Below are 25,003 nucleotides of genomic sequence, written 5' to 3'. Positions count from 1 at the left end.
TGTACATACATTACTGATCCTGAGTTACATCCTGTATTATACCCCAGAGCTGCACTCCCTATTCTGCTGGTGCAGTCACTGTGTACATACATTACATTACTGATCCTGAGTTACATCCTGTATTATACTCCAGAGCTGCACTCACTATTCTGCTGGTGCAGTCACTGTGTACATACATTACTGATCCTGAGTTACATCCTGTATTATACCCCAGAGCTGCACTCCCTATTCTGCTGGTGCAGTCACTGTGTACATACATTACATTACTGATAATGAGTTACCTCCTGTATTATACCCCAGAGCTGCACTCACTATTCTGCTGGTGCTGTCACTGTGTACATACATTACATTACTGATCCTGAGTTACATCCTGTATTATACTCCAGAGCTGCACTCACTATTCTGCTGGTGCAGTCACTGTGTACATACATTACATTACTGATCCTGAGTTACATCCTGTATTATACCCCAGAGCTGCACTCATTATTCTGCTGGTGCAGTCACTGTGTACATACATTACATTACTGATCCTGAGTTACATCCTGCATTATACTCCAGAGCTGCACTCATTATTCTGCTGGTGCAGTCACTGTGTACATACATTACATTACTGATCCTGAGTAACCTCCTGTATTATACTCCAGGGCTGCACTCACTATTCGGCTGGTGCAGTCACTGTGTACATACATTACATTACTTATCCTTGTTGATAACAACTGATTGCTCGCTGTGTATTATGCATCTGTGCTATTGATTTCGCTGTGTAATTCTTCATTTCTCTGGCTGTCTCTCCCAGCTCTATCATATTTTCCTGCTCCTCCCTGCAGCAGACTCTGTGATTGTTTTTGGACCTTTCTAATAAGATGTGAATATTAAAAGCCTCTTTCTGCTTCAGTACCTGGATTATCCCTGTGCCGTTAAGCATGGCCGCCCTTGTGTCTGATATCACCCATCATATGATTGTAGGGCATTTCTCAGCAGGATGAGAGCTGTCACTGTGCGTTCCTCCACTGAGGCTCCAGGGCTGATGATTGCCAAGAACTGGAGATACGCTGAGCTTATGATTGTGGAGCTGCTGATGATGAGTGGCTGTTTAAGGCAACACAGATTTTACTTTGCCATTTGGATCATCAGTCAGACTTTTCTTGACATCCACCTCATTGTGACAACCAGTATGGCTGCCATCACATTTAATCTTAATTATTCAGAAGTCTGTTTTCCGTAGGCCAAGAGACATAGACATTCATAAGTCTGAATTTTGACTGATTAATTTGTGTGTTTTTCTTCTGGTAGGTCAAGAATCATAGGCTATTGTTTGAACGTCTGACTATTGAATTGTTGTTTCTGAATTGATGGATGACAGTTGCTTGCCTCTTATATCAGCTCCTACAGGTTATTCTCTGCTATCTTTACAGTATAGGGACTCAGGGTGAATGTACAATCGATGTTTGCTATTTGTTGATTATCGATAGTGTGAGTCCATGTAGCTTGTGGACTTGCAAAACAGAGGAAGACAAACTATGCAGATTGATTAAATACTCAAACAATGAGAGATGAGCCTTTACCTCCTTCCCCCAATCCTGTGTGAAAATGCCTGAATAAGAGCTATGAAATATAATAGGGGGATGTGCCTCTGTATCAAGGGAACTTTTTACAAAACCACAGCCTGGAACACAGGACAGCTGCCAGGGCACCATGGCTCCATCAAGAGTGACACGGGTTTGTCGATTCTACAAGATGTCAACTTAAGGAACCATGGCCTTGGCTGGAAAAATAGAGATCTGTCTCCATTGACCATCACTGAACCCCTGGAAATGTTTGGGGAAACCAGGTTGGGACCCTCCAGTCACCTGTTCCCCATGGATATGTTTGGAGAAGCCATGTTGTGACCCTCCGGTTACCTGGCCACGTGCCTCAATGGACTATCAGCTTCCTAAGCTTGTCGTTACCTGGTCTCTGTGTGTGTCCACCAAAAACGGGGAACAAACTGGTGGGGGTAGTCAGCTGTGGAGGCCCCAAAGTCTCAGCTGCTCTTATCCCGGCAAGTCAGCAGAAGGGTGAGATGCTGTAATTTTGCACCATCTTGGGTATTTTGCTGGGACTGTTCTTTTTGTTATTGTCTGTTGGTGGTTCAATAAAGTATTGCCACACTGATTACCCATGGGAAATGAGAGCTGGCTTTCGGTGGGATGATCCCTGGTCCATGCAGTCTTGGGCCACCGGACGAGAGCACCCACTGACCCCTGTGTCTCCACATTGTTTTGTTGCGGGATGCCATTATTTAAGACAATCACAAAAAATTCTGCAAAGGGTTTCAGCTCTGTCATAGAATAGCGCTGTTGTCGCGTGCCGGCTTCATTAATGTCACACTGACCTGAGCACAACGTGCCCTCATCTTCCCTGCCCCAGTTCTGTTACTTATCTGCTCTGAATGTGATAACTCTAAGCCTCTGCCACCTCCTACATTTTAATTTTTCTGGATCTGTGGTCTCCAATCTGTGGCGACTCAGTTGTTGCAAAACATGTCCTTATTGTATGTGATTGGCAATGCATGTTGGGAGTTGTATTTTTGATAAGTAAATTGAGCTGCCCCTTGCCCCATCAGCTTGAGTTCTGTTTCTCTACCTGTGTTATTCAATACGTCCAAGTTACAAATACGTTCAATCAGGGGGCGATTTCTTCTACTTGACTCTAGTTTGTCATGAGCCTATCTAGTACATACGAAGTAAAATGACGCAAATAATAAATGTAACAGCAAACAATAAATAAAAACATCACACCAGCCTCTAACCCCATGAGGATGCCAGTACAGGGCGAGTGTATTTAGTTTTTAATATCAAAAACTCAAAGTAGTAATTTATCTAGAAAATTAGCTACTACTTATTGTAATATTGTAATAGTATCATTCATAAGAAATATCTGTAGTATGGCAATATTCTCATTTTACCCCTCTACACTTAATGTTTGATGCTGTAGGGCCATGTGAAAAAGTCAGAAAGTGACTGTTCAGCCTGGTTTCTGTAAGTAGCAGAACATCAGTCAGGCAGTATTGTCATAGGGCTCTTTAAAACCCTGTAAATTATTTATGACAGTTCACATTTGATATCGTACGGATCTGTGATTTTGTGGCCACTCGGTCATTCTGCCTGTTGTGTTCACAGGACTTGCAGTTCTAACAGTGGGAAAAAGAGTAAAACAAACGAACAGCCGCTCACCTTTCACGACACGGCTGATACTGTACTGCTCTATGGAGCTGCGCTTTACCTTTTTTGACATTATATGTTCAGCTATTGGTGACCTGCACGACTCGGCTGAGCACTGACTGCTGGACATTGACCGCTTGTAGTGAAGACTCTTGCTTCATTCATCTAAACATCTTCAGTGGCATATAAAAGTCTGTGCACCTCTGGTTATGTTACAGATGATACATTTCCTTTGTATTTTAGGCAAAAAATTGTCATTTTTTACATTTTAAAAATTACAAAAAGGAAAATGGGCTGATGCAAATGTTTGAGCACCCTTGGGGAGATTTATGTGCTCAGATAACTTTGACCAAGCTTTCAGCCCTTAATTAGCCTGTTAGGGTTCTGGCTCGCTCACTATCATCGTTAGGAAAGGCCAGGTGATGCAATTTTCCCAGCTTTACAAAAACCCAGCCTCCTCTAATCTTGTGCCAAAAAACAGCAGCCATGGGTTCTTCTAAGAAGCTGCCAAGCACTCTGAAAATGAAAATGGTGGAGACCCATAAGGCAGGAGAAGGTTATAAGAAATAAGAAGATAGCAAAGCGTTTCAAAGTTGCACTTTTCTCAGTTCGAAATGTCATTATGAAATGTCACTTACTAGGAACAGTGGAGGTCAAGATAAGGTCTGGAAAACCAAGCTAAATTTTTGTGAGAGCTGCTCGTAGGATTGCTAGAGAGGCAAATCAGAATCCCCACTTGACTACAGAAGGTCTTCAGAAAGATTTAGCAGACTCTAGAGTTGTGGTACATTGTTCTACTGTTCAGAGACACATGCACTAATATGGCCTTCATGGAAGAGTCATCAGAAGAAAACCTCTCCTGTGTCCTCATCATAAAATTCAGCAGCAGAAGTGGGAAAAGAACATCTAAACAAGCCTGATGCATTTTGAAAACAAGTCCTTGGACCGATGAGGATAAAATAGATCTCTGTGTCCACAATGATCAAAGGTATGTGTGGAGAAAAAAAGGCACAGAATTTCAGGAAAAGAACAACTCACCAACCATTAAGCATGGGGGAGATCAATCGCGCTTTGGGGTTGTGTTGCAGCCAATGGCACGGGGAACATTTCACACGGAGAGAGAAGAATGGATTCAAGGAAATTTCAACAAATTCTTGATGCAAACATAAAATACCGTATATACTCGAGTAAAAGCCAACCCGAGTATAAGCCGACCCCCCCTAATTTTGCCACAAAAAAATGGGAAAACGTAATGACTCGAGTATAAGCCTAGGTTGGGAAATGCAGCAGCTACCGGTAAATTTCAAAAATAAAAATAGATACCAATAAAAGTAAAATTAATTGAGACATCAGTAGGTTAAGTGTTTTTGAATATCCATATTGAATCAGGAGCCCCATATAATGCTCCATACAGTTCATGATGGGCCCCATAAGATGTTCCATATTAAAATATGCCCCATATAATGCTGCACAAAGGTTAATAGTGGCCCCATAAGATGCTCCATAGAAACATTTGCCCCATACAATGCTGTATAAAGGTTGATTATGGCCCCATAACATGCTCCATAGATTATGCCCCATAACATGCTTCATAGATACAGTGCCTACAAGTAGTATTCAACCCCCTGCAGATTTAGCAGGTTTAATAAGATGCAAATAAGTTAGAGCCTTCAAACTTCAAACAAGAGCAGGATTTATTAACAGATGCATAAATCTTACAAACCAAAAAGTTTTGTTGCTCAGTTAAATTTTTATAAATTTTAAACATAAAAGTGTGGGTCAATTATTCTTCAACCCCTAGGTTTAATATTTTGTGGAATAACCTTTGTTTGCAATTACAGCTAATAATCGTCTTTTATAAGACCTGATCAGGCCGGCACAGGTCTCTGGAGTTATCTTGGCCCACTCCTCCATGCAGATCTTCCCCCAAGTTATCTAGGTTCTTTGGGAGTCTCATGTGGACTTTAATCTTGAGCTCCTTCCACAAGTTTTCAATTGGGTTAAGGTCAGGAGACTGACTAGGCCACTGCAACACCTTGATTTTTTGCCTCTTGAACCAGGCCTTGGTTTTCTTGGCTGTGTGCTTTGGGTCGTTGTCTTGTTGGAAGCTGAAATGACAACCCATCTTAAGATCCTTGATGGAGGAGCGGAGGTTCTTGGCCAAAATCTCCAGGTAGGCCGTACTACCCATCTTCCCATTTATGCGGACCAGATGGCCAGGCCCCTTGGCTGAGAAACACAGCATGATGCTGCCACCACCATGCTTGACTGTAGGGATGGTATTCTTGGGGTCGTATGCAGTGCCATCCAGTCTCCAAACGTCACGTGTGTGGTTGGCACCAAAGATCTCGATCTTGGTCTCATCAGACCAGAGAACCTTGAACCAGTCAGTCTCAGAGTCCTCCAAGTGATCATGAGCAAACTGTAGACGAGCCTTGACATGACGCTTTGAAAGTAAAGGTACCTTACGGGCTCGTCTGGAACAGAGACCATTGCGGTGGAGTATGTTACTTATGGTATTGACTGAAACCAATGTCCCCACTGCCATGAGATCTTCCCGGAGCTCCTTCCTTGTTGTCCTTGGGTTAGCCTTGACTCTTCGGACAAGCCTGGCCTCGGCACGGGAGGAAACTTTCAAAGGCTGTCCAGGCCGTGGAAGGCTAACAGTAGTTCCATAAGCCTTCCACTTCCGGATGATGCTCCTAACAGTGGAGACAGGTAGGCCCAACTCCTTGGAAAGGGTTTTGTACCCCTTGCCAGCCTTGTGACCCTCCACGATCTTGTCTCTGATGGCCTTGGAATGCTCCTTTGTCTTTCCCATGTTGACCATGCTTGAGTGCTGTTCACAAGTTTGGGGAGGGTCTTAAATAGTCAGAAAAGGCTGGAAAAAGAGATAATTAATCCAAACATGTGAAGCTCATTGTTCTTTGTGCCTGAACTACTTCTTAATACTTTAGGGGAACCAAACAGAATTCTGGTGGGTTGAGGGGTTGAATAATAAATGACCCTCTGAAAAAACTTTTCCCAATTTAAAAAAAAAAATAAACAAAGAAATAACATTCTTTTTTGCTGCAGTGCATTTCACACTTCCAGGCTGATCTACAGTCCAAATGTCACAATGCCAAGTTAATTCCAAATGTGTAAACCTGCTAAATCTGCAGGGGGTTGAATACTACTTGTAGGCACTGTATTCACCTGTCCCCGTTCCACCTCTGCGCGCCGCTCTGTCTTCTGTCTCTCTGCAGTGACTGTTCAGGCAGAGGGCGCACACTAACTACATCATCGCACCCTCTGACCTGAGCAGTCACAGGCAGAGGATGCGGAAGACGGGTGGCACCCAGTGGTGGAACGGGGACAGGTGAATATCGGAATGCTCACCCTCCCCCGTTATACTCACCTGCTCCCGGCACGGTCCCTGGCAGCGTCTCACTGACAGATGGTCTCTGGGAGCCGGCAGCATCTTCCTATGTTCAGCGGTCACGTATAGCTCATTAAAATAATGAATATGCGTCCATATTCATTACTTTAATGATCGGTACCACGTGACCGCTGAACACAGGAAGAGCTGCCCGGAGACCATCGGAGATGTAGGGACCGCATCAGGAGCAGGTGAGTATGTGACAGCCGCCGCTCCCCCTCCCCCGCCAACCCCCTGGGACAGTGAATCGAGTATAAGCCGAGAGGGGCACTTTCAGCCCCCCAAAAATGGGCTGAAAATCTCGGCTTACACTCGACTGTATACGGTATCTGAAAGTGAGAAGAGGAAGAGGATGGCTGCTGCAAATGGAGACTGATCCTAAACACACGTCACAATCCACAGTAGACGACCTCAAAAGCACAAGATGAAGGTTTTACAATGGCCCTCACAGTCCCCTGATCTGAACATCATTGATAATCTGTGGCGAGACCTCAAAATAGCAGAGAAAGCAAGACGCCCCAGGAATCTCACAGAACGGGAGGAATTCTCCAAGGAGGAATGGAGGAAAATCCCTCAAACAAGAACTGAAAGACTCGTTAATAAGCTTTTGTAATTTGTTAAAAATTACAACATATATATATATATTGCCTAAAATATAAAGGAAATGTGTCCTCTGTAACTTTAGGCCTTTTAGAGATCATTTCATCTTCAACTTGCTTACCTGTTTACAATAACAGTAATTTTCACCAGGGGTGCTCAAACTTTTACATGTCACTGTTTCTATCCGTCTACCTGCCAACCTATCAATCCATCCTTTTGGAGCAGTCCAAATTACACGGGAGCTAAATATATAAAGTAAATGTCAGTAAGTACATCAGTAACATTCTCCTTATGCGCCATGCAATAGACGGGACCCCTAGACCTGTTCTATATGAACCTTCAGAAATGGAATTCCAGAATTTCAGTAAAGACTGACACTTTAGAGAAGCAGAATGAGAGCGGGATTTTGGGAAAAGCAGGGTCTGTGCACAGGAGGGTGACAACCCAGACACACACTGTAATGTTTGGCCTTTATTCGTTGTCGGATGAGGATATTTCAGAGCGACGAGGCTTCTGTTTGGAGGGGTTTTACCTGCCCCCCTGGAGAGGTTGAATCGGGGAGGTTTGGGGCCTTTCTCCATTTGGGATTGGAATAAGAGGCAGTTTCGGTTCACTTGGTTTGTTATGAGGTCGGGAAACTCCCCAGTAATAGTCATTGCTCTGACAGCCCGCTGTGTGCCCGCAGGGCGTACTTACTTATCGTACTGATCAGGGTGATGGTTCAATGAAACACAAAAATAATATTTTGCTTCACTTGCCAAAGGGATTCCAGCCCTGGAGACGTCCAACGTGTCCTAACAGCGAAAGCCGAAAAAGTGGTAACGCCTGAAATTAGTGCGCCGCTTTCAGCTTTCTCCACACTGACAGATGCGCCTTGAAGGAACTTGTACATTGGAATCTGCCGTCCTAGAAAATGGGATTAATGAGTATTTACCTCACTGTGATTGTATTCATCACATCTGCGACCTGCAACCAAACACGTGCTGGCAGATCATGCGCAGCGCTTGCAGTCTGTTTCCAATAGAGCTTGTAAGCGCTGCACTGAAGCTGGCAGGGTCGCTGGAGCACACTGTCAGCTCCCAGTCCAGCCAGCTTCAGCCCCCTGCGTTTCTCCAATGGTGAAGAGATGAAGCTGCCTCTGCGGCATTGGGCCGGTACGGGTCTGGCCGCCACAGTTCAGGCTGGCGCAATTTGGACTGGTGCAGTTTTGGCTGCCACAGTTTAGACTGGCGCAGTTTGAGCTGGCGCAATTTGGACTTACACGGTTTCTAGCGCTGCAATTCAGGCTGGCGCAATTTGGACCGATCCTGTTAGGACTAGTACACTTTGGACCGGCACAATTTTAACCAGCGCAGTTCAGGCTGACACACTTTGGACTGACGCAGTTTGGACTGGTGCAGTTGGGACCAGCACAGTTTTAACCAGCAATGTTTAGGCTGGCACATTTTGGACTGGCGCAGTTCGGGCCAGCTTTGTGTGAGTCTTGATAGTCTGAACTGTCACTCAAGCATGAAGAGCAATATTCCCCTGTATAAAAATGAGTCAGTCCCTTTAAAGAGTGACTCTAGTTCTTAAAGGTTTCACAAAAAAGTTCAATTACTTTTATATACTCCAGTCACATCCAGAGCTGCATTTAAAATACAGTGTATTGCTCTTAGAAATAGATATCATAGCTCCACTCTGCCTGTGTCAGACTTGTTGCCTGACTGATATCTTTCCTCTGAGCCCCCCCAATGCTCTATTATATGCTAACCTGTATTGGGGGTATTGGGTCATATTAAAGGGATCAGTTGTGTAAGGAGACTTATTGGCTCCATGGGAAAAATATGCAAATGAGCAAAGGACAGAAAACTTACTCTCTGTCAACTGTGTACTGATCCTGAGTTACATCCTGTATTATACTCCAAAGCTGCACTCACTATTCTGCTGGTGCAGTCACTGTGTACATACATTACATTACTGATCCTGAGTTACATCCTGTATTATACCCCAGAGCTGCACTCACTATTCTGCTGGTGCAGTCACTGTGTACATACATTACATTACTGATCCTGAGTTACATCCTGTATTATACCCCAGAGCTGCACTCACTATTCTGCTGGTGCAGTCACTGTGTACATACATTACATTACTGATCCTGAGTTACATCCTGTATTATACTCCAGAGCTGCACTCACTATTCTGCTGGTGCAGTCACTGTGTACATACATTACATTACTGATCCTGAGTTACATCCTGTATTATACCCCAGAGCTGCACTCACTATTCTGCTGGTGCAGTCACTGTGTACATACATTACATTACTGATCCTGAGTTACATCCTGTATTATCCTCCAGAGCTGCACTCACTATTCTGCTGGTGCAGTCACTGTGTACATACATTACATTACTGATCCTGAGTTACATCCTGTATTATACCCCAGAGCTGCACTCACTATTCTGCTGGTGCAGTCACTGTGTACATACATTACATTACTGATCCTGAGTTACATCCTGTATTATCCTCCAGAGCTGCACTCACTATTCTGCTGGTGCAGTCACTGTGTACATACATTACATTACTGATCCTGAATTACATCCTGTATTATACCCCAGAGCTGCACTCACTATTCTGCTGGTGCAGTCACTGTGTACATACATTACATTACTGATCCTGAGTTACATCCTGTATTATACCCCAGAGCTGCACTCACTATTCTGCTGGTGCAGTCACTGTGTACATACATTACATTACTGATCCTGATTTACATCCTGTATTATACTCCAGAGCTGCACTCACTATTCTGCTGGTGCAGTCACTGTGTACATACATTACTGATCCTGAGTTACATCCTGTATTATACTCCAGAGCTGCACTCACTATTCTGCTGGTGCAGTCACTGTGTACATACATTACATTACTGATCCTGAGTTACATCCTGTATTATACCCCAGAGCTGCACTCACTATTCTGCTGGTGCAGTCACTGTGTACATACATTACATTACTGATCCTGAGTTATATCCTGTATTATACCCCAGAGCTGCACTCACTATTCTGCTGGTGCAGTCACTGTGTACATACATTACATTACTGATCCTGAGTTACATCCTGTATTATACTCTAGAGCTGCACTCACTATTCTGCTGGTGCAGTCACTGTGTACATACATTACATTACTGATCCTGAGTTACATCCTGTATTATACTCCAGAGCTGCACTCACTATTCTGCTGGTGCAGTCACTGTGTACATACATTACATTACTGATCCTGAGTTACATCCTGTATTATACCCCAGAGCTGCACTCACTATTCTGCTGGTGCAGTCACTGTGTACATACATTACATTACTGATCCTGAGTTACATCCTGTATTATCCTCCAGAGCTGCACTCACTATTCTGCTGGTGCAGTCACTGTGTACATACATTACATTACTGATCCTGAGTTACATCCTGTATTATACCCCAGAGCTGCACTCACTATTCTGCTGGTGCAGTCACTGTGTACATACATTACATTACTGATCCTGAATTACATCCTGTATTATACTCCAGAGCTGCACTCACTATTCTGCTGATGCAGTCACTGTGTACATACATTACATTACTGATCCTGAGTTACCTCTTGTATTATACTCCAGAGCTGCACTCACTATTCTGCTGGTGTAGTCACTGTGTACATACATTACATTACTGATCCTGAGTTACATCCTGCATTATACCCCAGAGCTGCACTCACTATTCTGCTGGTGCAGTCACTGTGTACATACATTACATTACTGATCCTGAGTTACATCCTGTATTATACCCCAGAGCTGCACTCACTATTCTGCTGATGCAGTCACTGTGTACATACATTACATTACTGATCCTGAGTTACCTCCTGTATTATACTCCAGAGCTGCACTCACTATTCTGCTGGTGCAGTCACTGTGTACATACATTACATTACTGATCCTGAGTTACATCCTGTATTATACCCCAGAGCTGCACTCACTATTCTGCTGGTGCAGTCACTGTGTACATACATTACATTACTGATCCTGAGTTACATCCTGTATTATACTCCAGAGCTGCACTCACTATTCTGCTGGTGCAGTCACTGTGTACGTACATTACATTACTGATCCTGAGTTATCTCCTGTATTATACTCCAGAGCTGCACTCTCTATTCTGCTGGTGCATTCACTGTGTACATACATTACATTACTGATCCGGAGTTACATCCTGTATTATACCCCAGAGCCGCACTCACTATTCTGCTGGGCAGTCACTGTGTACATACATTACATTACTGATCCTGAGTTACCTCCTGTATTATACTCCAGAGCTGCACTCACTATTCTGCTGGTGCAGTCACTGTGTACATACATTACATTACTGATCCTGAGTTACATCCTGTATTATACTCCAGAGCTGCACTCACTATTCTGCTGGTGCAGTCACTGTGTACATACATTACATTACTGATCCTGAGTTACATCCTGTATTATACCCCAGAGCTGCACTCACTATTCTGCTGGTGCAGTCACTGTGTACATACATTACATTACTGATCCTGAGTTACATCCTGTATTATACACCAGAGCTGCACTCACTATTCTGCTGGTGCAGTCACTGTGTACGTACATTACATTACTGATCCTGAGTTATCTCCTGTATTATACTCCAGAGCTGCACTCTCTATTCTGCTGGTGCAATCACTATGTACATACATTACATTACTGATCCTGAGTTACATCCTGTATTATACCCCAGAGCTGCACTCACTATTCTGCTGGTGCAGTCACTGTATACATACATTACATTACAGATCCTGAGTTACATCCTGTATTATACCCCAGAGCTGCACTCACTATTCTGCTGGTGCAGTCACTGTGTACATACATTACATTACTGATCCTGAGTTACCTCCTGTATTATACCCCAGAGCTGCACTCACTATTCTGCTGGTGCAGTCACTGTGTACATACATTACATTACTGATCCTGAGTTACATCCTGTATTATACCCCAGAGCTGCACTCACTATTCTGCTGGTGCAGTCTCTGTGTACATACATTACATTACTGATCCTGAGTTACATCCTGTATTATACCCCAGAGCCGCACTCACTATTCTGCTGGTGCAGTCACTGTGTACATACATTACATTACTGATCCTGAGTTACAGCCTGTATTATACTCCAGAGCTGCACTCACTATTCTGCTGGTGCAGTCACTGTGTACATACATTACATTACTGATCCTGAGTTACCTCCTGTATTATACTCCAGAGCTGCACTCACTATTCTGCTGGTGCAGTCACTGTGTACATACATTACATTACTGATCCGGAGTTACATCCTGTATTATATACTCCAGAGCTGCACTCACTAGTTGCTGTGAGCATTTAGGATACAGGGAAATCTACTGGGAATATACAGCCTCTAGTTTCAGAGGGTGCACATACTTTTCATCCCAGCATCTTAATGCTATTGTAAACAAGTCACATGTGTGATGTCTTTCTTGGTGCTTTTTTGGGATCTTGGGGGGCGGGGAGGTGTCAGTGCTGCACAGGAATGTTCTCGATGTGCCGGTGGCGATGGAGTCTTGCCATATTCTGTAATTGCTGGGTAAACACTGGATAATCCGCGGATTGTGCTGCCACTGAGCGCCGATTAACTGTTCTTTCAGACCCTCACGAGATGTATAGAGATGACAGTGAGCAGGTTCCTGCAGGCTTCTCCCCTATAGAAACGTACCCTAAAGAATGCCCCCTCCTCAACACAGACCCCGCACAGACTCTAGTGCCCGTGAAATGCCCCCTCACCGGTGAAGGCCACTGGCCTCCGCACTAAAGTCTGTGGAGGTCCTTGTCTCCTGTAGCCTCCTGGCTGGTCTTCATCACCGCCTGTAGACCTGTCACCACACACATCCATCCGGCTATGAGCACTCCTGGGGATTTTAGGAATCTTTGAGCCGAAACTCACAAAATCCTCCTCCAAATCTCAAAAATGAGTTTTGCTTTCCTGAAGCGGTGCGCTCACTGAGTTCTTCCAGGAGTCTTTGAAGTCAAAACTGAAAGTAACTTGAGTGAAAACTTTACAAATCTGAAAACTCCTTAAATACCTTGTGTTTCCGCTCACTTTCCGCTTCGAAAACTCAGCAAAAAAAGCTCTGTGTGCACCTCGGCTGACCGGCGCTGGACGCAGGATTCCAACATGGCTCCAGTCTGGATTCCCGGCTACATCAGTACATTCTTCTGTGCAATCCAAGTGACATATTCCATCAAGCTGGAAAATGTCAGCAAGTAGGTTGGTGGCTGCTGCCGACTGTTCTAATTGGATACTATAGGGAACCTGTCGGCTGAAAGTGCAATCTAATCTGCAGAAAGTGCTGCATGGAGCACGAGAGGCCGCGCAGACTGAAGACTTGTATCGATGGAAAACATTCTGAATAACCCGCGCTTTATTCATTTAAACTCCTGCACATTGTGGGCTTTATAGTCAAGTGGGCGGTCCTCCTCATAGGTGCAAATGCAGTAATACATGGGGCTTTTGGCATCATGCAAAGAGACTGACAGCAGGACACCATCACTAACTCCCAGCAGCAGCATGCGGACACTTTCCAAATGCACGATATTAGTGTTTAATACAAGGGTGACGATCTGGAGCGAAGATTCTGTGGGCAGCCGCAGGTTATAGAAGCGCACAGACCCCAGTAACATAGGGGACTCATGGTCCGGACTATTTCAGCATCGCTTAGCGGAATCTGGGTCAGAAGGTGATAACAAGCCGCTGCGACCTGGGAGACTTTGTGGCCACTGAGACTCTGTGAAACAATGTATTTAACCTCATGTGACCGGGGAACAGTAACTGACAGATACTTGATCATTTTTAGGAGTCGATCTCATGATCTATTGCTAAACATCTTCTTATAGACTAAGGGCCCCTTCACACTGGTCGATTCTGCTACGATTACGACGCATTTGCGTCATATTCGACATCGCAGTACGAGCTCGTAGCCAGCGGTCACACTCTACGATGTTAACGCTTTTTCTGACGTAGTTGCGATGTGAACGTCACGCGTCGCAATCGTACGCTACCCTTCACACCGCCATAGTCCTACGACTCCGAGCGTGACGTATTACCAGCATGGGCGTGCTAAAACGTCACGCCCAATCAGGAGACAGGTATGCGGAAGCCCAACCCACGTAGTCGCATTACGAGCTCGTATGACCGCCGTCACATACTACGATTTCGACCGCCACAGCGAGACATTTACGACGAAAGAAAGTTCTGCTCTTTCTTTCACATCGTACGATGCTGGGCTGCGTCGCAAATCGTAACGCCATGTCACACTTTGCAACCTCGGAACGAGGACGGATAAACGTCACAAATCGAACGCTCGTTCAGACTTTGATTGCACAGTGTGAAGGGGCCCTTAGTGATACATTGTATATTGTAGTTATTTGTTGACTATTTTATATAGTATGTTCTTCCTAACCACCCAACTTGTGAAAAAGGAAGAGTGTGCTTTACATAACAACTAATAAGATTCTTTTCTCACTTGGCTCAGCTGAGACAGTGTATCATAGGGGGTGTGGAGTCTGAAGCTTTGCAAAATATCTGCGTTTCCTGAGCTCCTCTCTCCAGGCGCCTGGTCCATAGACCCTGATGCTTTGCACCACAACACAGTTCAAGTATCACAATGTGAAATGTCAGAGCTTTTACTGTTTAAGTCCAAAACAAAATACAGTTTCATCTACATGGAGTTAATGGGGCGCTATCATCAGATTCTTACTATGGCAGCATGAACCAGACCCTGGATACAATGATGCAGCCAGTTATATTTTACTATGAAATGCCGGCCGAGCACTATAGGTCTCAGCTGATTAGTCCAATGTGATCGCCTTCCTGCGTCGCTCCACTTGACTGACAGGTCTCCTCCCATGATTGTCAGTTACAGGGATTGAGGAGAGAAGAATTCAGCTTGGAGCCCATCTGACTGCTCCGCTGAGACACTCAGTCCCCGGTCAGATTTTCAAAGTAAATTTACTCTGAAATGCCGCATTGTTTCAGAATAAAACATAACTGGCTGCAATAATGAATAGTGATGAGTGAATATACTCGTTACTCGAGATTTCTCGAGCATGCTCGGGTGACCTCCGAGTATTTTTTAGTGCTCGGAGATTTTGTTTTCCTCACCTCAGCTGAATGATTTACATCTGTTAGCCAGCATAAGTACATGTGGGGGTTGCCTGGTTGCTAGTAAAAAATACTCGGAGGACACCCGAGCGTGCTCTCGAGTAACGAGTATATTCGCTCATCACTAATAATGATTCGTGCAGCCCATGAATCTACTGACAGGTTCCCTATAATAGGATATGCTTCCATTTAGAAAGTAATTGATTAAAATATACATACAGATTTAGACAGCCACCACTAGAGGGAGCTCACTACATAAAGATTTATACAGCCACCACTAGAAGGAGCTCACTACATGCAGAATTATACAGTCACCACTAGGGGGAGCTCACTACATACAGATTTATACAGTCACCACTAGAGGGAGCTCACTACATACAGATTATACAGCCACCACTAGGGGGAGCTCACTACATACAGATTTATACAGCCACCACTAGGGGGAGCTCACTACATACAGATTTATACATGTACCACTAGGGGGAGCTCACTACATACAGATTTTTGCGGGGTTGGTTTGACTGGGGGCAGTTATGCTGGACTCGGACTTTGCTTTGGACTGGGGGGGGTAATGTTGGACTCGGACAGTTGCTTTTGCTAGGGTTTTGATTTTTGCTATTTATTGATTGTAAGTTTTGTATTTTTATAATAAAAGAGTTCACTACATACAGATTTATACAGCCACCACTAGGGGGAGCTCACTACATACAGATTTATACACCCACCACTATATGGAGCTCACTACATACAGATTTATACAGACACCACTAGAGGGAGCTCACTACAGACATAATTATACAACCATGTTGTACTCACGTATTGTTATCGCCCCCTTGCAGAGAAACACAGACTGCGGGAATGAGACGATGGTCTCCGTCATTGCTCACACTGCTGAGGGGAAATGAACACTGAGCTGATTGGTAGCTCTGATAAAATGAAAGCTGTGTTGTGATTGGTTGATGATCACTGTGCCCATTGGTTGAGCCTTATTACATATTCTTTCGCCAGATATTCTGGAGGAGCGCTCGGACGGCATGCTCATGGATAACAACTTGGAAGCAGGAACGATGGTGACCGATAATCAGCCAAAACCTCCTGCAAAAAATCCAAAGGAAGATGCTTTAAACCGCAGGAGAGCGAGCGAACATCACCGATCAAAAGTCAACAAACCTAATGATGAGAAGAAGAACCAGAGGCAGTCAGCACAAAGGGTGAGATGCCCAACAGCAGCGCATGGAGGGCCCGCAGCCAAGGGCCCCGTCACTGCCATTAGCAGTAGACTACAAAATGCAAAGCAGATGTGGACTGACAACCGATACCAAAAGAATGGAGCATGGTCAGGATGGTTGTCAGCTCCTAGCGAGTCTATGATCAATATGCGATGCTTCGGCCTTGATTCATCATTTGCATTTTTTTTTTTTTTTAATCTCTTCCTTTTTTTTCTGTCTTTTATTCATTGACATTTTCTTTTATTGTCCAGTGGTGAATATTGAAAAACAAAAAAAAAACCAGGTGAACACGTAAGATAGACTCTAAAATGGAGCAAATTAAAAGAAGAATTAAGCACAAAGGAAAAACTTAAAAAAGACCAAAAAAATAGACAAAGATCAGAACAAATTGATTTGGGCCAATTGTCTTCAAATGTTATACCTATTTATTATGTTTTTAAAAAGCTATTGGCGTCATAAAAAAACAAATGGGTGTGGCTTCCGTTTCATGGGATGTGGCTTATTTGGAAGGGGATTTTCTGCCCACGTTTGGGGACTTTTTTTTTACTTAGGCCGGTTTCACACGTCAGTGGCTCCGGTACGTGAGGTGACAGTTTCCTCACGTACCGGAGACACTGACACACATAGACACATTAAAATCAATGCATCTGTACAGATGTCATTGATTTTTTGCGGACCGTGTCTCCGTGTGCCAAACACGGAGACATGTCAGTGTTCGTGGGAGCGCACGGATTACACGGACCCAATAGAGTCAATGGGTCCGTGTAAAACACGGACCTCACACGGACGTTCTCCGTCTGGGGTCCGTGTGCGTGCAGGAGACAGCGCTACAGTAAGCGCTGTCCCCCCCACATGGTGCTGAAGCCGCGATTCATATGTTCCCTGCAGCAGCGTTTGCTGCAGAGAAGATATGAATAATAGTGTTTAAAAGAAAGATCTATGTGTCTGCCGCCCTCCCACCCCCTGTGCGCCCCCTCGCTGTCCTGAAAATACTCACCCGCTCCCTCGTTGGCTGTAGCTTCTTCCTGGTCTGGCCGCGGCTTCTCTACTGTATGCGGTCACGTGGGGCCGCCGATTACACTCATGAATATGTGGCTCCACCTCCCATAGGGGTGGAGCCGCCTATTCATGAGTGTAAATGATCGGCCCCACGTGACCGCATACACTAGAAGCCGCGGCCAGACCAGGAAGCAGCGAGGGAGGCGGGTAAGTATTTTCTGACCAGCGGGGGGGCGCACAGGGGGTGGGAGGGCGGCGGACACATAGATCTTTATTTTAAACACTATTATTTATATCTTCTCTGCAGCAAACGCTGCTGCAGGGAACATATGAATCGCAGCTTCAGCACCAGATGCTCCTACGTGTGGTACCCAGCACGGTGCATGTGGTACCCAGTAGGAACACAGGTGGCACACGTGTGCCGCAAGTGTGACACACTGATGTACACAAGAAACGTAGGGGCACACGGACACGGATAATTCCGGTACCGATTGTTTCCAGTACCGGAATTATCTGGACGTGTGGGACAGCCCTTAAATGCATTTTTTTCGGGTAGAAATCTTTTTTGAAAATGGATTCATGAAATATTTTACAGCATTTGCCTCCTATGGCCTTTATATTGCACTGTTTATTTCTGGCTGCGGAATGATTTATGCCACATCAAAGTAGTATGTGCAGTGAAACAGAGAGCCAGTGTATAAACTTTAATGAAACCCAGTCACAAAAATGATTTTTAGCCCCCATTACATGCATTTAAGTAAAAAAACAAACAAAAAGAACGTCCCCAAAGGTGAACGACCCCTGCAACATAGTAACCAGAGGAAGACGGGGATAAATCCTGAGAACATAGTTACCGTAATACAAGATACAAAGTGAGATAAATGAGGGAACAGATAAAAGGAAGCACAGTTGATGGGCTCGTTACAATGTATCAGTGTAGATAAGGCCGTATGATGTTTCGCCAGTGATTGCTACAATGTTGCACAGATCTTACAGCCTTCTCCCCGTTTTCAGAGTCTGTGTCAGCAGCAGTTGGATCAGGTTTTGGAGCGGATTTCCTCCATGAATCTCCCTGATGAGCGAGCGCCGCTGGAACATCTCTACTCCATTCACATCCCGAACTGCGACAAGAACGGTCTCTTCAACCTCAAACAGGTGCGTACTTGCTGAATCGCCCGACTCCCGTCCTGTTATGTAAGAAAGCTTCATGATTATATAATGGGAGTGTCTGCAGCATGACTATACGTGTTCAGTTCATTATCTTCCACATGACCTCTGCTTGCTGCCAGTGAATGGGAACATGCCTGCTTACACTTAAGGTACCTTCACACGAAACGACTTTGTAACGACATCGCTAGCGATCAGTGACGTTGCAGCGTCCTCGCTAGCGATATCGTTTCGTTTGACACGCAGCAGCGATCAGGATCCTGCTGTGATGTCGCTGGTCGCTGAATAAAGTCCAGAACTTTATTTGGTCGTCCGATCGCTGTGTATCGTTGTGTTTGAAAGCAAAAGCAACGATACCAGCGATATTTTACACTGGTAACCAGGGTAAACATCGGGTTACTAAGCGCAGGGCCGCGCTTAGTTACCCGATGTTTACCCTGGTTACTAGCGTAAAATGTAAAAAAAACAAACAGCACATACTCACATTGCGTCCCCTGCAGTCTGCTTCCTCCTCTGACTCAGCGCCGCAAAGTGAAAGTGAAAGCAGCACAGCGGTGACGTCACCGCTCTGCTCTCACTGTACGGCGCTCAGTCAGTCAGGAAGTGGACGCTGGGGGACGTGAATGTAAGTATGTGCTGTTTGTTTTTTTTAGATTTTACGCTGGTAACCAGGGTAAACATCGGGTTACTAAGCGCGGCCCTGCGCTTAGTTACCCGATGTTTACCCTGGTTACCAGGGGACCTCGGCATAGTTGATCGCTGGAGAGCGGTCTGTGTGACAGCTCTCCAGCGACCAAACAGCGACGCTGCAGCGATCGACATCGTTGTCGCTATCGCTGCAGCGTCGCTTCGTGTGAAGGTACCTTTAGAGGTTAAAGCGCTCAGAAGAACTGCTTCTCACAGCTGGAGGTTTGCTACAGTTGCATCCAGATTAGACAATGCTCTGTGAGAGGTAACCACATCTGCTGCACAGATTCCTCTGCTGATTGTTTGCTACAATGTATGGCTGCTGGTAAAATGTATCAGCATGGAGTTCGCAACGCTTGACTAGATAGTGCTGTGTACACTGTTACTTCTCTTTGCCATCATATGGGTGTTTTACCTCTGAGAGCAAGAACAGATATTGACATTACACATAAACTATTGGGAAAATTGCAGAACTTTACTGATCAAAGGATTTTCCAATATTTAAAGATTGTCCAGATCATTTCACTGCGGTGTGATGTATCATTTAGTCCACTGTCAGCCATTCTCACATTCATGTCTCCTACATCTCCCTCCCTTCCTCCATGAAGAACGAGATGTCGTACTTCACTTGCCTCTTTTCTCTCTGACGCCTCCACATCACATTGGTGCTTTCTGTCTCCCTGGATAGTTTTCACATAGACATGTTTCGCGTGCTGGGCGGCAAATATTGCAGTCACTGACACCAGAGCAATGATCTATTAGACAGTGACTAATTTGTAATAGAGGAGGCCGGGTGCAGACAGCGGGAAATGGAGACAATACTTGTAAGAGTGCAGAAGAATAAAGGGAACCCATCCACAGCATGCAAGCAGCTGTGCTGCACAGAGCTGGGAAATATAAGGCAGATGTAAAATAATTTCTTGGAATCTTCCAGTGAATATTCAAATACATACAGTTGTGTGAAAAAGTGTTCACCCCCTTCCTGATTTCCTATTCTTTTGCATGTTTGTTACACTTAAATGTTTCAATCACCAAACAAATGTAAATATTAGATAAAGATAACACAAGTAACACAAAATGCAGTTTATAAATGAAGGTCTTTATTATTAAGGGAAAAAGAAATCCAAACCTACAGGAGCCTGTGTGAAAAAGTGATTGCCCCCTAAACCTAATAACTGGTCGGACCACTCTTAGCAGCAACAACTGCAATCAAGTGTTTGCGATAACTGACAATGAGTCTTTTACCAAACTGTGGAGGAATTTTGTCCGCTCATCTTTGCAGAATTGTTGTAATTCAGCCACATTTGAGCTTTCTGAGCATGAACCGCCTTTTTAAGGTCATTACAGCATCTCAATCGGATTAAGGCCAGGACTTTGACTAGGCCACTCCAAAGTCTTAATTTTTGTTTTTTCTTAAGCCATATAGTTCACTTTAAGTATGTAGCAATATGTATATAAAAGTTATGTGGTTTATACTTTACTGACAACTCTTCCCTTGTCTCCCGTCATAGTGTAAGATGTCCCTGAATGGTCAGCGAGGAGAATGCTGGTGTGTGAACCCCAATACTGGAAAGATCATTTCTGGAGCTCCTACGATTCGAGGCGACCCAGAATGTCACCTGTATTACACAAACTCCGAGGAGGACCGCAAGCAGCGCGCCCAGTAATTAGCTCTCCAGGCAATCCCCCGCACTCTGCCAGCTACTCTCAATGTCCCCATTTATACCATAGGGTCACTGACAGTTTTGTAAGTGGGCTGGTTCATGTCTGAGCTCTTGGCCAAGTCTTGTGCCATATTTCTTACAACCATCCCAGTTCCAAAACTCGACCCACATGACCCTAAATGACAAACAGCACAGGTTCACACCCAAATCAGCACCTTACACCAGTGACCTGGGAGAACGGCAGAATAGGCTTCCCAGCATCGGATCTACGTTTCCAAAGGCCGTTCAGTCAGATTCAGCATCTCTAGGGCCGACGGTGTCCGAGCCCGGTACATAACCAGTAGTGGAAGACAGCCATGACATGTGCGACCTGTCAATCATAGATATGAAACAATGTGTCCTTCTTGTTTGCTGTATATTATATCATTGGAAATGTTGGATTCTGTGAGATTCATTACAGATTGTGGACGTTACTTTCTATAGTTGCCGTCGGTGTATTTGGGAAATCATGGGTCAGGGGTTCAGAAATTATTTTTCCAACTGTCAGTCCTAAGACTCTAGTTAACTGCGACCTCAAAGACACTTCCAGCAGAACCATCTTCAAGCAAAGGGCAGGAGTCTTAACAACATGCTGGGGTGTGATACTTTCCTGTGTGGGAACCAGAGGGCTGCACTACACTAGTTGGGGTCCGCTGCTGTAGACACTGTCACATTCAGGGATCACTGATTGCTAAAACCGAACGCAAGAGATTAACAATCTCATTGTGACCCCTGAGGTGCGACCATTCGATTTAATGATTTATTATGGCAACACAACGCACACTGCCGCGTTTGGTCCTCTCAAACAATATCGCATGCAGAAAAGCTCAGAGGTTTGCTCATTATTTCCATTATTACTAATGATACCAGGAGAAGAATCCCTGGCCATAAGATTGTAACTCTTAATGTATCAGTGATGTAGAAAAGGATGCATTAGCCTTAAACTGATACATAGTCTCAAGCGAGAACCTCACCGCTCCGTAACATCCAGCTGAAATACATTAATACATTACATTTGTAGTTACTTCTTGATGATTTATTAGTATCAGGGGACAGAAACATGAGGAGACCCCCTTCAGCTGTGTGTCCACCCTACCATTCTGTAACTGCCACAATTGTGAGGTCTATGAACGGGGAAGCCCAGTGTGGCAGAGAAGAGGTTAACTAACTGCTTCTTTCCCACACTTTTATCAGCTCTCATAGCAACTGCTTTTGGCTCTCAGTATATATTATATATAATGGGTACAAAGAGAAATGCAGAGACGTTTATCCTGATGAGATGGAACAACCTGTCCACAAAGTGACCTCATAATATATCGTCATAGTAAGATACTATGTAACACCGTATGGTTTAGGCTTTATGATAAGACATATTTAATGCATGCATGTATGTCATTAGATACAAACCTATATACCTCTTATTCTTTAAGCAAAAATTGCTGGATGGTGTTTTTTTGTAGTAAATAGCCAAAAGTGAATCTCCACGATTAGATATCATATGTTCAACAAACCGTGCATCTTTTTAGTGCCCAAATCTGTGTTTTTCTGATGCAGATGATCAACCCCTCAATAGACTTATATAGACTCTCTATGTAGAGAAATACATAATACAATTCTGTCTGCAGCCACCACTAGGGGGAGCTCCCTGTATACAGAGGTACATGATAAGATCCTGTCTGCAGTCACCACTAGGGGGAGCTCCCTGTATACAGAGATACATAATAAGATCCTGTCTGCAGTCACCACTAGGGGGAGCTCCCTGTATACAGAGATACATGATAAGATCCTGTCTGCAGTCACCACTAGGGGGAGCTCCCTGTATGCAGAGATACATGATAAGATCCTGTCTGCAGTCACCACTAGGGGGAGCTCCCTGTATACAGAGATACATGATAAGATCCTGTCTGTAGCCACCACTAGGGGGAGCTCCCTGTATACAGAGATACATGATAAGATCCTGTCTGCAGTCACCACTAGGGGGAGCTCCCTGTATACAGAGATACATGATAAGATCCTGTCTGCAGCCATCACTAGGGGGAGCTCCCTGTATACCGAGATACATGATAAGATCCTGTCTGCAGTCACCACTAGGGGGAGCTCCCTGTATACAGAGATACATGATAACATCCTGTCTGCAGCCACCACTAGGGGGAGCTCCCTGTATACAGAGATACATGATAAGATCCTGTCTGCAGCCACCACTAGGGGGAGCTCCCTGTATACAGAGATACATGATAAGCTCCTGTCTGCAGCCACCACTAGGGGGAGCTCCCTGTATACAGAGATACATGATAAGATCCTGTCTGCAGCCACCACTAGGGGGAGCTCCCTGTATACAGAGATACATGATAATATTCTGTCTACAGTCACCACTAGGGGGAGCTCATTAGGTTATTCTGGACAGTTCACTGTATGCATTAAGCTCCTGAGCTCCCTCTGATGTTGGCTGCTGGCAGATTTTTATCACTTTTCTCTTAAGTCTGTGCTCCCTTCTGTGTTTTCCCACAAACTCATACATAACCCATAGTTACAGGGAAAGTCTTCCACCTTAACTGTTGGCGTTTGCATCCTTAGATCTATTCCTAAGAACTCCTGAAACGTTTGCGATTTGTAATGTGGTGTTGATTAAATAAATGCTGCTTCTTGACGATTGTTCCAAAGATCTTCTACTTTGCAATGAAAACGTATTCTTATTCTTGAGTGCGATGTTTGCTTGTCCCATGTGCATCTTTTTAATAAAATGTATTTGTACAGTCCCCTAGGGGGAGATTATGTGATATGGACCCAGCCCATTCTCATTACTTCCAGACAATCACCGTATTTGCAGGAACTCGTGTCTGTGCAGATCTTTTCTCGTTCCTGCTTCAGTTAATGGTTTGTCTTATGTTATATATTATGCTTTATTCGTATTCTTGTATCTAGTGGACCTTAAAGTGCAAATTCATCCAGAAACGAAAAATAGTCCGACCAGTTCGGATCCACATTCTTATCTGTAGGGGGCACTATAGCAGGCTGTGGTGTGGAGGAAAGACAGTCCACTATGTTTGTACTACTCAAAGGCTGACTTGTATAGAAAGTGACAGCAGAACTGTGCTCTGACCAATTGTCACTTCCCTTCCAAGACTCTTGCAAGTTAACCAGCAGGGGGCAACATTGAGCAAAGAAAAGCCCCTCTGGGAGTAGAGAGTGTGTGCAATCTGCACTGCATGCTAATGCATACTGGGAAGTTCAGAAGGGACACTCGTTGATTTTTCCGGTATCCTTTCAATGTTTAGGTTGCTTCCTGTAGTGTTCCCTCCTCCATGATAAGCCTAGTAAATAGTGTTTTCTCAAATCCATCAACCCTCCATAAAGTTTGGAATTGCCTACTATAATTGTAGGTGCAGTCTAAACATTGACCACAAGGTGGCGTCTCTTAATTCCCCATGTACAGTCCCAGGGGGCGCTTACAGCCCTGTTTTTTTACTTGCAGTTCTGGAGAGATCTCTGTAGCGATCTGTAATTGTAAACATTTGATGAAATCTTTGCATGTTGATAAAGTTTAATGATTATTATTACTGGAGAATATGTGGCTCCCTGCACTTATAAGGTCATGAAATAAACGTTTTCACAAGTTGGTTGTTGTAGTCATTCAATTTAATTGAACGTTTTTTAACATCATGATAATTTTTATTAGGTAAAATTGTAGTAAAATGTCCACATAAGCACTCCTGTAATTTCAGAATATGCTCCTGTGTGTACAAGAGGAATAACTATTTCTGGCCATTATACGACTAGAAAGCTGCAGCATGGAGGACATTATACAGGAATACTATGTGTGAATCCAGCA

At 44.4% G+C, this 25,003-nt stretch overlaps 1 protein-coding gene across 1 annotated transcript in view; it reads left to right on the top strand.

Annotated features, from left to right (window-relative positions):
• The window catches only part of IGFBP2 (insulin like growth factor binding protein 2), a 36,478-nt gene extending 11,693 nt beyond the window's left edge, over positions 1-24,785 (top strand). The window contains exons 2-4 of the mRNA XM_077273224.1: positions 16,398-16,600; positions 18,632-18,772; positions 20,983-24,785. Of these exons, the coding sequence (XP_077129339.1) occupies positions 16,398-16,600; positions 18,632-18,772; positions 20,983-21,138 (500 nt within the window). The 3' untranslated portion in view covers positions 21,139-24,785. The remainder of the gene's footprint in view (positions 1-16,397; positions 16,601-18,631; positions 18,773-20,982) is intronic.
• Positions 24,786-25,003: the final 218 nt, after the last annotated feature.

The sequence above is a fragment of the Ranitomeya variabilis genome, chromosome 7 (genome assembly GCF_051348905.1).
Source record: "Ranitomeya variabilis isolate aRanVar5 chromosome 7, aRanVar5.hap1, whole genome shotgun sequence".
Classification (NCBI taxonomy): domain Eukaryota; kingdom Metazoa; phylum Chordata; class Amphibia; order Anura; family Dendrobatidae; genus Ranitomeya; species Ranitomeya variabilis.
Note: the sequence above shows the minus strand (reverse complement) of the source record. Positions and strands in the feature narration are given on the sequence as shown.